This window comes from Saccopteryx leptura, chromosome 11 (assembly GCF_036850995.1).
Source record: "Saccopteryx leptura isolate mSacLep1 chromosome 11, mSacLep1_pri_phased_curated, whole genome shotgun sequence".
In the NCBI taxonomy this organism is placed as follows: Eukaryota; Metazoa; Chordata; class Mammalia; order Chiroptera; family Emballonuridae; genus Saccopteryx; species Saccopteryx leptura.
In genome coordinates, this window is record NC_089513.1 from 13562831 (window position 1) to 13579509 (window position 16679).

At 43.9% G+C, this 16679-nt stretch overlaps 1 protein-coding gene across 9 annotated transcripts in view; it reads right to left on the minus strand.

The window, feature by feature from the left end:
- NEDD4L (NEDD4 like E3 ubiquitin protein ligase) overlaps nt 1-16679 on the minus strand; it is a 323150-nt gene that overhangs the window by 15711 nt on the left and 290760 nt on the right. For all 9 annotated transcript variants that reach the window (XM_066353218.1, XM_066353220.1, XM_066353219.1 and 6 more), the window contains 6 exons: nt 12217-12282; nt 10318-10547; nt 8525-8646; nt 6531-6601; nt 4790-4885; nt 388-461 (listed from right to left, as the gene is read on the minus strand). In XM_066353218.1, the coding sequence (XP_066209315.1) occupies nt 388-461; nt 4790-4885; nt 6531-6601; nt 8525-8646; nt 10318-10547; nt 12217-12282 (659 nt within the window). The remainder of the gene's footprint in view (nt 1-387; nt 462-4789; nt 4886-6530; nt 6602-8524; nt 8647-10317; nt 10548-12216; nt 12283-16679) is intronic.

Here is a 16679-nt window from a genome sequence, read left to right on the forward strand (position 1 = left end):
CCCATTTTCTCTATTTATTTACATTTTTATTATGGCAAAGAAGTCAGGAGGAAGAGGAAATATTTTATCTTTAGTTGCTCCTAATTTTATCCCATTGGTCATTGCAATTCTCAGTGTTAGACTAGACATCCACCTGCTCCAAAGAGTCTTGTCACACCACTCAGTAACGCACACCTTCCTCCTTGCACTGGTCCTTCACACGGCAGAACCCTGATTATGGCGCGAGTCAAACTTCCCACCCCTTAATTCAATTTCCTACTAGCCCATACCAGAAAGGAACTCGTATTGTTGAAATATGTCCGTAACATGCATGAACTGTTTTTAAAAGGCAGGGTGCAGCAACCTCATATTAATTAAATAAAAGGTTGTCAATGTGCATATACGTACTCAATGTATTCCCTTTTGTTTTCATTTGTAACCATTATTTCTGACCCGTTGGGCTTCAGATCCACTTGATACGTCTGTAATAACAAAGATAAAGCAACGGTCACCATCATAAAGTTATTCTGCGTATTGTTCCTGAGGAAGAATGTCTTACCATAAAGAAAAGAAGCAAAATTTGCTCAGAAATATTTTCCAGGAAATAGGCTCTGTGTACAAGACGATGTCTAATGAGGTTTATAAGCTGTTGAGATGTTACACATTTAAAGATGTTATCATTAAGGCAAATCACGATTATCATATGAGTTTTAATTATTCTTCATACATTAGCAACAGTGGAGAAGAGCAATATTTTTTCTTCTGTTATTCATTTATCAAGATATTAATTACATTGTGGTGAGGAAACCTGTAGCATTTTGTTAACCAATGTCACCCCCAAAAATTCAATTAAAAAAGTAATTATGTCAACAGAAAAGACAGGTGGTACGTCTATCAAGACTGCAGAGATACAAATTTGAATGTATTTTACTTGTTTGTGAAAATTCAATTTCATAGTCATAAAACAAATGCGTGAAATGTTTTTCAAAAAGGTAAAATGCAGGGATTAAAAATACAAAACAAAAACAAAGCAGCTTAAGAAACAAGGCTGAGGAGGCGAATTTCCCTGATCGCAAAGAGCCAAGCCGCTGAGACCACGGCTGGACCCTGTGCTTTGGGCCAGCCCTGCCTTCACAACAGTGGATTAAAGCAATAACCAGCAGGGGGGGAGGGAGGGTAAGGCCGGCCATTTTACAGGTAAAATGCTTATTTTCAGAAATTTTGGAAAAATAAGAGAGAAATTGCCACTCACAGCTCTCCTGTTCAAAGCTAGCCATGTCAGTGTTTTGGTGTGATCCCTATCTGTCTCTCTTCTACACATGCCCCGCTACATTTAGGTTCACACACGTCCCCGCGGATCTTTCCAAGATGCCTTACGCCACCCACGTGTCCTGAGGAATCTGCTGAGAAACTGGGTCCCCTCGAGCATCCGGGACGGACGTGGGCAGAGTGAGGTCTGGCTCCCCTCCCCCACGTGTCCTGAGGAGTCTGCTGAGAAACTGGGTCCCCTCGAGCATCCGGGACGGACGTGGGCAGGGTGAGGTCTGGCTCCCCTCCCCCACGTGTCCTGAGGAGTCTGCTGAGAAACTGGGTCCCATCGAGCATCCGGGACGGACGTGGGCAGGGTGAGGTCTGGCTCCCCTCCCCCACGTGTCCTGAGGAGTCTGCTGAGAAACTGGGTCCCATCGAGCATCCGGGACGGACATGGGCAGAGTGAGGTCTGGCTCCCCTCCCCCACGTGTCCTGAGGGGTTTGCTGAGAAACTGGGTCCCCTTGAGCATCCAGGACGGACGTGGGCAGGGTGAGGTCTGGCTCCCCTCCTCCACGTCGGGTGCTGCACAAACCCTGTGGAACGGTGTTGGGCAAATAAGTTTGTAAAATTTGCGTTAATTTTGCTCGCTTTTATTGTTAAAAATGGCCACTGCCCACGTGAATGCCAAAGCTAGGTGAAACCGCTAATTACCTTCCTGCTTGGGAAGGGGATCTGTTTGCTAATATTGCTGGAGGAGGGGTTTCACACTAAAAAGTTTTAAGAAGGAGAAGAAGGAGGCAGGCATGTTTTTGCAGAGTTCATGCAGAGAACAGAAGGGAGAAGGTGTGCAGATGGGGAACAGAAGTGAGGGCTCTTGCAAGCTCTGCTGAGACTGGTGGGGCCTTTGATTCTAGGAGGAACCAGAGAAGACTCCCCTGGTTGTAGAACCGGAGAATGTGTGAGTGGGTTTTGATGCCCTGTGTTTTCTCGCCTGCTGGTTGTGAGGCTAGAATAAAGGAATGGACCACAATTTTTTGGCTCTGCTGTTTCTCTACCGTCTGCTGGAATCCAATGGGAACCTGCATGTGCCTGGCCACAACAGTGGCGGCTACTGGTCACAGAGATGGGTCCCAGGGGCCAGGCCTCCCCACCCTCCCAGCATCTCCCTGCAGACATCAAAGTAGGTGATCGGAGCGTGAGTACAGTCAGCCTACCTCCTCGGTCCCATTTCACGCAGGCTCCCTGTGGATTTCCCTGACCTGGTCTCTGAGAAGGAGGCCCTCCACCCTTCCTGGAGCCACCTGCACATTAAGTTATGGGTCTAGTTCCTTCCCGCTTCCGCCAGGACCTTGGCTCTATACCTCCCCACTCCTTTGATTTCCAATTTTGGCTTTTTCACTCATTCCCTTTCCCCAACCCACTGTTTCTCAGCCTTTTCTCATTAACATTCCCCAAAACGCTTTTGTGGGTCCCCCCACTTGCTCCTTTTCCCCACGAAATCTTAATAAACAGCTCCACGGTCCACCTGTGGTATATGTTGTGGCCCTTTGGAGGGCCACAGACCATTGTAATGGCCGAGACATTTTTGTGCATGGAGAACTGAGGTTTGTGCCTTGGGGCAGTATTACACCAGGTGGGAATGCACACCTTCACCTACCATATGCCTGGTCCTGAAGGGTTTTCCCACACGGCTGCGACTCATTTCCTACTCCTCCCTACCGCACAGCTCCTTACGAGCCCAGGACAACCAAGTCAGATGCTGCTTGGCTGAAACTGCAGTAAAAATTTCTCCTTAACCAAGCTCTACAAGGGGGCTTGTTCCTGGGGGGTGCGTCGGTGTGGGTACACGGCGCATGGGCGTAACGGTTTATTCTTTCTGCTTGGCACATGACGGTTGTTCACATACACTGAAATCTGTTCACTGGAAACACTCCTAATAGGTCCCAGAAACCAGCAGCTCCACATTCTCATCAACCAGAAAGAAAACACTTCGTGAAATAATGACAACAGCTGCAGTTTCATTACACAAAGTGACAGCTCCCTCCACTTCATGGTCTGATATTTCTAACTGTGGAATGAATTAAGAAAAAAGAAAAAAGGACACCCCAGCTGAAAGCACCACGGAAGGTCGAGCACACGGATGAACACTTCACTTCTGGGGTAACTTCACACCACAGAAGAAAGGACTTTATCTTCTGGCACAAGAGACCTGGGCTTCCTTTTGGGTTAGAATGGACGGCAGTGTACTGTCCACAGTCCTGCTGGGGGCTGAGAGAGGGAAAAGCCTTGCACAGTTGTCTCTAGTGCCTACATTTTTGGTTCAACGACTCTATTTTGAGTGCCTACCCTGTGCCAGGCACTGTGCCAGGTGGCATGCGCACCATGGTGAGTGAAAGGCAGAACCAGTGCTGCCATCACCAAGACTGAGCCTGATGGGAGGGGCAGATGCTATATACACCGCCATTCAAATGAATGCCAAGTCATCCTGTATGCAATAGTGGGACATGGGAGATGCTCGGAAGTATTACGGTTTGGAGTCTGAACTGAGAGTGGGGAGAACAACATGAGCACCAGAAGGGACAGCATGAGCAAAGGTCCTGAGGCATGGAACTTGGAAGCAGACCCAGGAACCATGAGGGGCAGCTCTACCTTCTCTGGAGATGGAGCCGATGAACCAGACCATGCAGGACACCATGGGGTGAATCAAGGTTATGGGTCTTTATCTCAACGGCAGTGGGAAATTTCTCAACATCTCTCTGGGAGAGGAATGACATGAGCACGTCTACATTCTGAAAAGACCACTCTGCCATGATGGGAGGCCGAGGCGGATATAGAGAGACTGGTTAGAAGGTCATGAGAGACGATGGTAGCTTAGACTTCAGTACTGGTGATTGAACAGATAGGGAGAAAAGATAGACTTGAGAAATATTTGGGAGCTAAAAAGAACAGGGCTTGGTGATAGGGTGAAGATGCGATCAATATGGAGCCCTTAATTCACTCTTAATTTCTTCCCAGAATGCAAAAGGCATCTGTTCCCTGTTAATCAGGTTAGTCCTCTAAAACGGGAAGGCAGTAATTTAACAAATAGGGCTCCTGATCATTAGCTTACTCATCTCATGGGTCTGATTATTGCATTACTATCCCTGGTTCAACTCTAAAGTCAGAAGAATCTTGTTTTTCAACCGCTGGTCTCTGAAAGAGTTAACCACCCTGATGTTGTATAAAGATTATATAGAGTCATATAGTTACATCATGAAGTGAACACACTGTTTTTCGAAGTACCTAAATTCTAAAAACGAGGCACATTCACGTTCTGACTTGCTTTAGATTAGAAACAGGTACCAGTTCACACCCAGAGGCCTTAGACTTTTTGTAACTCTGCTGGAACTGGGGCATCGCTTTCTGGCATCATAAGGTGCTGATATAATGAGATGATGATTGTCATCTAGAGCTCCTGGTGGTGGTTTTTAATTGTCTAGAAAAGTTGTGTTACAACCTATGCAAAAGCAAAGATTTTCTGAAAGTCAGAAAGGAGCTCCCGGGGTCCCCCGGATGCACCTGTCCAAAGTTTTCTTCATCGATACAGAACATGAGGTCCAGTTCGGTGGGATCATTCTCGAGGATCCATTTCAAGGAGTTGTAATATTCACTATCCTACAGAAATGACAAAGAAATTGAAAGTAAGCTTTGTTTTCCCCAAGATACACTTGTTTGACTTTAAATAATAAGTTCTTCTAATGTAATTCTATTCACACTGTGCAAGAATTACACTAGTCACTAATATGTTTTCCACTACACCTCAAACCTACTCTTCTCCTTTTATTTAAAATACAAACAACAAAAACAACAAAAATGTTTTAGTAGCAACAGGGGGTTTGCCGCTGAACCCTGTCCTCTGTGAAGCGTAGAGGAAGCAACCTGCTCTGGATGGCGGTCATCAAATCATAAACTTGAACATGTAAGATGAATACACTTCCTATCTTTTAAGAGTGGAAATAGCAATGGACAATAAGGAAGGATAGAAAACATTCTAATTAATTAAACATCAATAGTTTCAAGTTCTGCCTCTTCCAACACTTTTACTGCTCTCTGCAAGTCAGTGGAAGCCAACAGGAAGGGGCCAGAACACAGGCTGCACGGGCCTGGCCCCTTCTCTCTTAGGGACCCCAGTGCCGGGATGGGACAGGCTCTGAGAAGGCAAAACAGAATGTGTGCACCAGCTGTCAACCTGTGGTACAGAATTTAGAGTTCAAGAGACACGTCTATGTTCTTCGCATCCTCATTATACATGATAAAAGCATTAAAGCGCAACTTAAAGGTGAACACTGAGAAGAAGTTTGAGACTGGTCCTGTGGACATATCCAGTGGCCCTCCCACGGGAACACCGGGGAGTGAACTCAAGTTCACCGCCAGCGCACAGAGGATGCACAGAGACGACCGTCAGGGATGGTCGGTAATGAGAACGTGGGCTCATAGGCCCAACCACATGAGAGATAGTCAACACAACAAAGGGGACACAGACGCTTTCTAACTCAAGTGACAGGATGTGAGAATGGAGCTACGGGACTGAGATGCCTCTCGTTGGCCCTGTGTGAGTGCGCTGGGGCTTGGGCAAATTTCCCCGCCCTACTCTCAGAGACAGACAGTGGGGGTACAGGTAAATTAAAAGAAAAACAATCAAAAAGTAGATTATGAAAAAGCATCAACTCATTTGTATAGAAAATCCTCTTGGTTCTAAAATGGTCAGCCTAGATAAAATGAATTAAACACAACATGAAAACAAATACTTTTTGGAAAACTTGGCACAGCATACACTTTCAAACTTCTATTGTTCCTCCTCCCAGGCAGCGATCACTCACCCTTCTATGTCTAAAATGCCTGTACACACTCCCCCTTTTACCTGCTGTTCTGGCTTGTGTGTCCTTGCCATTATTTTGAGGTCAGAGAACAGAGGGACAGCAGATCAATCTTTCAACGTTCAGTATTCGTTTTTGATGGAAAACAAGGGCTGCAATGAGGTGACCGTTGGACTTAATTTGGTCACTCCAACCCTGGGTAACCAGAGGTGGCTCTGATTTGGGTGTGTCCAGACCATATGCTTCTAGTTCATGTGAACCATGATTTGCTTATTAGGAAAATTAGGGAGATCAATGAAATTCTCAACAATGAAATGTTCCCTTATTATCCACGCTGAATGGCGACACCCATAAAAATCGCTGTGGCAACAACACAGTCACAGCTGCTCTTCCCTAAGGCAGGCGTGGCCTGGAGTGCCCGTGGGAGTGATGCGTTTACTTACCACGGACTCCATGTCGTTCAGGGTGATCTGCTTTCCCAGCATCATTTTGTAGAATGGTCTAATGAAGAAACCTGAAACATGGTGGGAACCAGGTTACTGTCAAATTTTTGCTGCTGTTGTGCATCAGCAATGAATACAAGGTGACTCTGCCTTCAGTCTGAATGAGAGACTGGGACAGAACAATCAAAGGCCTTCTATAGTGATGTGTGACCAAGCAGACGAGGGCCTTTTCTTTTTTTCTTAATTGAGCTTCTAAATGCTCAAATCCCATCCCACTTGCAAGGCATGCCTAATCCTGGGGAAGTGCTCCCGAGCCTCCAGCCAAACTGGGGTCTCCTTGGAGTGCTCCCTGTATTCCCTTCTGCTTGGACTCTTGTCTCTGTGTGTCTTCTGTTTTCCCACTAGATTACAGGTTCACTGGGCTCAAGATCATAGCTGACATACTGCCCCGAGCCACTGAGAATGTCTTCGCACCGGGCAGAAGGGATACAGACAGACCTTCAAAGAAAAGTGAACTTGAACAGCTGAAATAATCTACAGCGTGACTCCAGTCAGCAAATTAAAACACAGTCAATCGCCATACACACAAAAAGAGTGAGTGTAGTTTCCTTCCAATGAAAAAAAGTGTTTATTTCCCCAATAAAAATAAAACACTGAAATCAGAGGCTCAAAATCAGCCAGTAAAAACATATTAAAGGATAAAAGTACAGAAGGTACATCAATTATTTATTGGAATCGCTAAGGTTTCACAGACGCAATTGACATAATTCCCCTGGAAATCTCTCTACAGTAACTCTCATGTCAATCTCAAATCTTAGTCTGTCTTCTACCCTCAAACACTGAGGTCCTACAAATCCTTCAAAAATATTTCCAATTCTCCTTCCTCAATAATGATTTCTACAGCATTTGCTCAAGGGCAGTACTTTTCAAATGAGCAAATCCGTAAGAAGACTCTATTATAAGCCTATAGACAGAACCAGGGAGGGGATTCGACTTTTAACTCCCAAGGCACCCTGAGGTTCTTCCATGGCTCGACTGCTCTAAATAAGAAGGAGATTATTTTGTGCCATCCGGGTAGCAGTGATCCCAGGGTCAAGGTCTTACTTGAATTATAACATTGCTTTGAAATGACTTAATGTTGGTTCACATTCAAATAAAAGTAATAATGGGGGGGGGGAATAAATAAAGCCATGGCAGTATATTCAATGAACTGGGTCATTTTTATTAACTCTGAAATTAATTTTTTCCACCAAAATCTAGCTCTTGCTAAAAAAAAAAACACATGAAGTTATGCTTAAGAACAGGAAATGCACACTCACAGAATGTTCTGTGCTTCACACTTGTTTCTTTTATAAACAGAATTTTAAACTGTGTGCAGACACTATGTTTGCAGGGCTCAAATTAAGATGACATCAGGGAAAAGTACCTCCATCGTGGGCAAAACACAGAAATAAGTTACTGAGTTACACAGAACCAGCAAAGCTTTTGCTTAACGTCTGTGATAGGAAAGACGAGGACACGTAATAAGGAACCACAAACTGTACCGCCCTGTTTTTATGACTTCAAGACGGTTTTTTGGGTTTTTTTTTTGTATTTTTCTGAAGCTGGAAACGGGGAGAGACAGTCAGACAGACTCCCGCATGCGCCCGACCGGGATCCACCCGGCACGCCCACCAGGGGCAATGCTCTGCCCACCAGGGGGTGATGCTCTGCCCCTCCGGGGCGTCGCTCTGCGGCGACCAGAGCCACTCTAGTGCCTGGGGCAGAGGCTGAGGAGCCATCCCCAGCGCCCGGGCCATCTTTGCTCCAATGGAGCCTTGGCTGCGGGAGGGGAAGAGAGAGACAGAGAGGAAGGAGGGGGGTGGTGGAGAAGCAAATGGGCGCTTCTCCTGTGTGCCCCGGCCGGGAATCAAACCCGGGTCCCCCGCACGCCAGGCCGACGCTCTACTGCTGAGCCAACCGGCCAGGGCCTCAAGACGGTTTTAATAACTTACCATCTAAGAGTTTCCCGTGAAATACTGCCAGACCAGCCACCCTGCCGATGAAAGTGAAGTAGGACAAGTGGTCTTCGTTACAGAGGCCGGAGTTGGGATTGATCTGAAGCGTGTAGTTGTCCCTTGGGGAAGGAAGAGAGAGGAGCAGCCTGATCACATGTTTAAGGCAGAAATGCAAGAATGTGCATTTTGCTCTGCCACCTGTCACCAGCTGTTAGGGTGCTGAAGGCTCTTCGCGGACTTCCCACTCCTGCTGGGGAGCGGCGTGAGCGAGGAAATGAGACTTGTCTTCCCATTTCGTCAGCCTTTTCCTGCCACCCAACACTGAGGTCCTAGACAGCGGGTGCGCATGCCCTTTTAAGTTAAACTGTAAGAAAGTGCTGATATCTGACTATTTTTGATCTATAAAAATGTCAGTTTTGTATGGGTCAGCCCAATCTCTTGGGAATGTGCAAACAATCACACAGCAAAGGCCTGCGCATGGACTGGCAACATCAGGAGTCCTTCACGGTCTCCGAGGAGGGAGAGGCTTCGTTCCTTCGAGAGGCCTTTGGTTTGAAGATTTAAGATTTTTCCTACGGGCCCAATGTGTAGTCTGACCGACGCTCTGCCCTGGAAGGTCCCAAGGCCGCTGGTAACAGCATATGGCTGTCTGGGTACAATATGAACCATAGAAAATGTTCACCTGTCTGCATTTGGTCTCAAAATCATGAGGATCAGTGGCTTTCAAATGGGGCTCCACAGACAGATGCTTTCAGGGGCTCTCCAGGAATGCAGGTAAGAGGTGAGGGTCCTGCCCCCTCCCCTGCCTGCCACTCAGTGGTTTTCATCCGTCTTACTTAGCGAGCTTTTTCACGGGACAACAACAATAACAAGGTCAGCAATTCTTGGCTGAAGCAAACTGGGCAGGATCCCGAGGCTGCCTTCCAACAGAACCCCAAGATACTGGCACTGGATAGAAGTGTGGGGGAACTCAGGACCCTCAGCTCAGAGGCTGCCTTTCAGCAAGGTCAACAACCACTCTAGGCACGCGGGCCCCCAGCCCAGAGGACGATGGCTGCCTTGCAAGCAGCCCATGTTGGACTCCTGAGAAAGCAGTTGAATCACAATCTCTGTGCCTGATAATGATGAAATCCTCATTCATGGGGAGCTAGTTCTCCCCTACAGGACCAGGGAGGGCATGTTCCTCCTTCAGATTCTGAAGAATGGGTCCTCCTCAAAAGCATCATCATTTGTCTTTAACTAGTGTAACTTTGGAAACTATTTTTGTCCATGAGATGACAATGACTTTCTGAATTCTGACACTGATGAATTCTCCTGAATTAACATAACATTCTGAATGAAAATTGCCTCTTGTTCCTTACCATAAATACCCCGCACATTTTCAATTTCAATTACGTGGACCCAACAGACAAGAAAAAGATCATTTTTAGGTGCTCAAGAGAACATTATTTCACCAGGTCGAGTCACCATCTCTTCTAGACTTTAAAGGGGTACATGTGTTGGGAGTGAGGACAGACATCAGCAGTGTTAATTCATTTCAAATGAGGATCTGCTTATATTTTTACTGAGTTGAAACTATTAAGAATAAAACTGAAGCCCTGGCCAGACAGCTCATTTGGTTGGAGCATTGTCCTGGAGCACGGAGGCTGCCAGTTCAATCCCCGGTCAGGGCACACACAGGACAGACCAATGTTCCTGTTTCTCTCTCTCTCTCTCTCAAAAAAAAAAAAAAAAAAAAGAATAAAACTGTTTCAGAATGGACTCCTTCTGCATTCACTCCATATACTTACGTGGCAGAGTACTCGAAGAGACCATAGTAGGGATTGAACATCTCTTTGGACAGTAAGAAGAACCATTCTCTGGCCACACCCCCATAGTCCAGACCTTTCTCCGATTCAAATTCAATCCACAGCCTAGCTTTTAGGACATCGGGTCTTTTCACAGACATGATTCTCCGATAGGACTCTTCAAAAATGTTATTTCTGTGGAGTTTCATTTCAAACCTATTTGGAATATCAGCCTACACAGAAGGAAAATAAAATAGCACATCATTCTACAGTCAATACCTGACTTCAAAGAACAGAAATGATGGCAGTCTTCAAATAAACAAGCAGTGACGAGTGGTTCCAACTGAGCAAGACAGAATTGCTGTCTGTCTCGTTTCCCAGAGACAGACAGCCTCACGGTGAGGCTGAGACAGCAGCAGGTGCTACAGGAGAGAGCTACACTTCCCCTTTTAGGAACCACTGTGGGCGCTTACCCACTAGCAACTGAAATATGGTCAATTCTATATACTGTTTCTGTTGAAGAAAGCAACTTCAGTCCAGGTCATCAAATCCCCCAATACGCCCCAACTGGCCAGAGTGAGAGCACTCTCCACTCTTGCCGGGGTCCCGTTGCTGGTTGTGATCCAGGATGCCTACCAGCTGATTCTGTTGTCACGGGAACAGGACCCTGTTTATCATGCCACGTTGGGGGGAAGGCCACAGTTAATCAAAAAGAAAATAAAAAAGCACTTGACAAGTTGTGAGCAACCACCTCTTGGAGAAATGAGGAACGGGGGCAGCCTTGCCAAGCAAATGGATTTGCAGTCAGTTAGTGAGACAGGATGCCAGGCACAAAGTCATCACTTACTACCAGGAGGAGTGCACAAAGAAACTCTGCAGGGACTTTAGGTGAATATGTGAGTCATTTCAAACTAGCTACCTGAGAGCCACCTGAACTGGGACATTGGAAGAGAGAACAGAACCGGGTGGGAGGTCCCGAGGCAGGGTCTCTCCTGCATCTTTGTGTCCCCAGGGCCTCATCCACAGCAGATGCCCAGAAAGTGAGGCCCCAGCTGAGGGGCCAGACCGGAGAGGCAGCAATGGGTGGGGCACAGGCAAACGAGGAGATGGAGTGGGGGTGGACGCTCTCCTGTCCCCAGTGGGAAGGAGCCAAGAAAGGGGGACCGCTGCACAAACCCCTGGCCAAACAAGACAAAACCCCAAACCCTAAACAAACAGTGAATGCATAAACGGAGGAGAAAGCAGGTAAGACCTGTATCCCAGGAGTGAAACCACAGAGTGAAACAGATGACATCGTGTTGAAATATTTGGGGTGAAGTGCCAGTAGAAAATATTGTGATTTAAAATGGTGACTATAAAAACTTTATTGGGTTTCTCAGTTTTGTAAAAAATCTCATTGGGCTCCCCAGTGAGAATTTTAATATGAAAATTACACTTGATCTTAATATGCCAAATATTATAATTAAATATTATAATAAATAGATTGTTATAAATAATTAAAACTATACTTCTGAATTTAAAGGAAGGGACCTGAATATTTTTCTAACTAGGATTCAGGTTTTATTAAATATGATAACCACAGGCCATTGCAGAAGCTTCTCTGAATTTTTGGACTAAGTCCTGAATTATTCTATTTCCCATAAAATCCTTTCTATCTTTTTATGTATTACATAAGAAATTACCCTTCAGGTGATTTGATATGTAACACTAGCTCATCTCCACTGACCATTTCTGTTAAAAAGAAAACTCGGATGGAACATCCAGTGGATCAAAGCACAATGGAAAAAGGAAGGTGGTATTTTTAGTACATGCAGAAAAGCCACAAATAAGCTGTTCTCACTGAAGTAACTCTGGTAGCATACAAAGGACTAACACAGCACTTTTGGAAGACATGTTACTCACGGGTTTCTTTAATTTCTTCCTAAAGTAGTCATATTTCTGCTTGAATTCTCTGGAGTAAGGAACCGCCTAGAAGATAAATTCATAAATATAGACAATGTAAACAATACACTTGAAGTGTTACTAAAAACTGAGCCAACCTTCAGAGTTTCATGAATCATAAACCTTAAAATTCTTACTCTCCATGTTATCACTGAAATTTACATGTCCACAGAGCACATGGGAAAGTTCTAGAAATGATTAAGGCAAAGCAGCAATGAATAGGGCTTTCATCCCTAAAAACTATACTGATAGTCAAGAGTCATTCAGGGATATGCTACATAAAATACACTTTCCAATGTGACTTTTGTCTAAATATGAGTCAGGGTGTGCTTTTTTTTTTTTTTTTGCTGTCACTGAGATAAGAGTTATTGACTATGATACTTGAACATGCAACCCAAAAGTGACCTAGACTGTCATTTTGAAAAGATGAATTGTGCTTTTAAAAATCGTTGGGAGGCAATACGAGTGGAAAAGCAACTAAATGGATATTCTTGTATCGGGTAGACAGACAGACTCTGGAAAGTGCCCATGTAGGAGTTAGAAGTTTGCCCCTTACATTTACAAAATTGTCTTGGACAAGGATTTTTAAAAATATTATGTGGCAGCCTCATACTCAGAATGACTCATTACTTTTTGGTGAAGAGTGTGCATTTGGGCAAGAATGGTTCTTGCTGATCCTATTTTGGGCTAAGCTAGTTAAATATACTGATCTTTAGTAAAGTGATTCCACACTCCAAACCTCATACCTTCACCTTGCTTATTCTGACCAGAAAGAGGAGAGAGGAAAAATATAAGCTTCCCTCCTTCATACTGTTTTTAAGACAATCACACAAATAAGCCAAAACAAAAACAAATAACCACTCCTACAGCAAACAATGATCATGTCAGTGTTCTACTTTGTAATTCAAGAGCAATAAGGACATCATATGTATACATCTGAAGACAATGTATATGACTTATGGTCTTTCCTTAGTTTTAATCCACTTTTCATTTGCTTTAGCACTGAACACTGGACTTGACCACATAGCAGATTTACTCTGGACAGTGTTTATTTAATCTGACAAAATCGTGTATGAATTCTTATTCTAGAAAATGCAGAAATTTTTTCTACATTTAGACAACCACCAACACAGTAAGGAAAAGGATACAGTGTTCTGACATAAGGCAATAAAGACATTTTGCATTCTTTTTGGTGCTATCAATATTACATGCCATAAAAAACTAAGCTTTTCCATCTAGTGTATTTATTTGCTCTTTGGTGGTTCATTTTGCCAATTCATTCATCAGGTATTTCTTGAGCACCTGCTCTGTGCCAGGCATTTTAGGTGCCAGGGAAATAATGGCACACCAACCAGAGTTCTTTCCCCACTGTCTCCTGGAGATCACACACCACTGCGAGCAACAGGTAATAAGAAATAAGTGAATACCATCATGGCAAATGCCACAAGGAAAAAAATAGTGTCCCTGGGAGGCTATTTTATGAGGTGGTCTGAGAAAGGGACACTGGACCAGAAACCAGGGACAGGAGGGACCAAATTACGTCCAGTGAGTGCTAAGCCTTGGGGAGGCAAAGCGTTTGGTTGACATTCTCAGACTGATGGAGGGGCTTGGGTTTTAATCCTCAGGTAGGATCATAGAACTTGGCCAACAGTCTGTATGACCTAGGGACCAGAACAGAGTTCCCTGCTCAGAACTTACATCTGAAAAGGGGACAATAAAACCCTGCCCACTGGCCCAGGAAAGTTGCAAAGAAGCTTACCTTCTGCCCAGGACCATAAATGGAAGAAAATGAAAACATTCATTTCCTTTCATTATCCTATGCCAGCTTTAGAAAACCTGATTTCTAGAATAGACTCTCTTGTAGCTAGCTCTGCCATAAACTCTCCAGGATGGTATTTCTTCCTTGCTAAGCAGAAGGATCTGACTAGACCTTGATGGTACTTCCATTTCCAAAAAATCTATAATTCCTAGCAATTATTTTTGTGTGTGTGTTAGTTTCCCCCCCTTAACATGCTGAAAAAAGGCTTCAACACTCATCGTTGTGAAGTTCTGTAGTCTTACGTGACAAATTTCCTGTGGCCCCCAGCCCATGACAGCTTGTCCCTTGTCTGACTAGTAATGTGCTAGGTGCCAGCTAGATGTGGGTGGGATAAGCCGCTGAGATATTTCTGGCCTCTCCTCATCTGTGAACAATGCATGCCTGTTGAGGAATTATTAACCTCCTCCAGTACTGATCTTGGCTCTCTAGAGGTGGTTCTTATAACGAAACAGGAACAGTAGGTTTTTACATTCTCCTCCTGAAAAGAGGTTGACCATGTAACAGGACAAAGACACCCATCCCTATGTGCAGCCTTGGAGCAGAATCACAGGCGTAGTAAGTTTCTTGTTTTGGCCAAATTATTTATTCTCTCTTGAAAATCTGGCATCTTATTTTCCTACAGACAATTTAACTTGTAAAACAAGTTTAGAAATTTAGAACAATTACATGTCTGTGGATTAAAGCCCTTTTGCTGTGCATTGCGCAGGCTTTCTCTTTTGAGAAAAATGAAAGCCCGACTTACTGTGTGAGATGGCTCTAAATGTTTTCATGTCACTGCTGTCCAGTTGATACTGGAGTTCATTGGAAAGACAGGCTCATGTCGGCGTAGGGACTTGGTGAGGCTAGCACACCTGGGGCTCTAGTCCCAATTCTGACATTTGCTGGAAGTTTTGGCAACATAATTAGCTTTCTGGTCTACTGACAAGTTGGGAACAATAATATCTTCCCTACTTTCCGGAGGGGATTGCTAAAAGTGTCAAGGCAGCTGATTATGAAGTTCTCGGAAAAGTACAAAGTGTTACATAAGCATGAGATATTACTTATGAGAGAAGCAAGCATGGGGAGCAGTTTCACAAATGCTTTTAATGGCGACACTTGTTATACAGACAGCACATTGACTTACAGCAATGCTGTGCTGGGCTGACACAGAAAGGGTCCCCTGTCCCCTAATACATATTTTTAAAACTTGGAAAAAGAGAAATTCTAGGTACCAGATAAGCAGAAAGATTCAAAATAGAGACATAAGTGGGCACTGGACCTAGACATAGGAGTTCTGACTTGGGTTTTAATCCTCAGGTAGGATCATAGAACTTGGCCAACAGTCTGTATGACCTAGGGAGCTGGAACAGAGTTCCCTGCTCAGAACTTACATCTGAAAAGGGGACAAGAAAACCCTGCCCACTGGCCCAGGAAAGTTGCAAAGAAGCTTACCTTCTGTCCAGGACCATAAATGGAAGAAAAAGAAAAAGAAACAGACCTGTAATAAATTCATACTCCAAGGCTATACCAAAGTGGGTATGAAATCCATAGTTATGCTTACTGGGGGTGAATGAACCCAAGCCAAGCAGTTAACAGTAAATACAGGTCAGAACTTAAGAAAGCCCCATAGGAAAAAAAATATAAAGATGAACACAGACACAAATTATAAACTGAACTGAGCAATAAACTACCATTGAGGAAAGTCTACAGACACAACAAGTGAGGATATTTTATGTTCCTGGGACCAGAGACAACAGAGTAATCCAAAAAAGGTTATGGAAGAGGCCATTTTAAGAATGACAAAAGAGTTGGAAGTATAAATGAAAAAGAAAATAAAGGAATGAACAAGACAGAAAAATAGCTAAAACTCCAAATCAATTTAAAAAGAGCAAGTAGAACTTTGAGCAATTAAACAGTCACTGAAATAATAGACAAAATAAACTGATGAAGAGTAGATTATACAAAAAAGCTTAATAAAGTATTAACTGGAAGAGTGGAGCCCACTATATACAGCAACAAAAGAGAGATGGAAATATGAAAGCTAAGAAATAAGGAAGATAGTTGTGAAAGTGAATCATTTACCCAACAGTTACTGATACAGATATTTTGAAAGAATAGGAAAGATGCAACATGTGAAGAAATAACTGCTGAGAATTTTCTGGAATGGAGGAAAGACATGGTCCCCATATTGAAGAATCATAATGAGTCCAAAGCAGAATAAATTTTTAAAAATCTACACTTAAGATACAGTAAAATTGCAAGACATCAAAGACACAGAGAAAAATTTTAAATCACCAGAGAAAAGAGAGATACCTATGAAAAAAAAAAGGATAATTAGATTGACAATAAAATTCTCATTATCAGTTAAGTAGACCAGAAGACATAAAAGGATATCTCCAAAGTACCTGTACTGAAGAAAAATAGCTATTAGCCAAGAATTCTATAATGAGCTAAACTATCATTTCACAGAGAGGTCAAATAAGTCCTCTCAGACTGAGTGTACCAACCAGGCTGCACTGAAACTGCTGCTAGAGCGGAGATTCTTGATCTCGAGGGGACATCAGAACCTCTGGAAGGGTTTGTTAAAACACAGATTGTGGGGCCCATTCCTCAAGTTGCTGGTTTT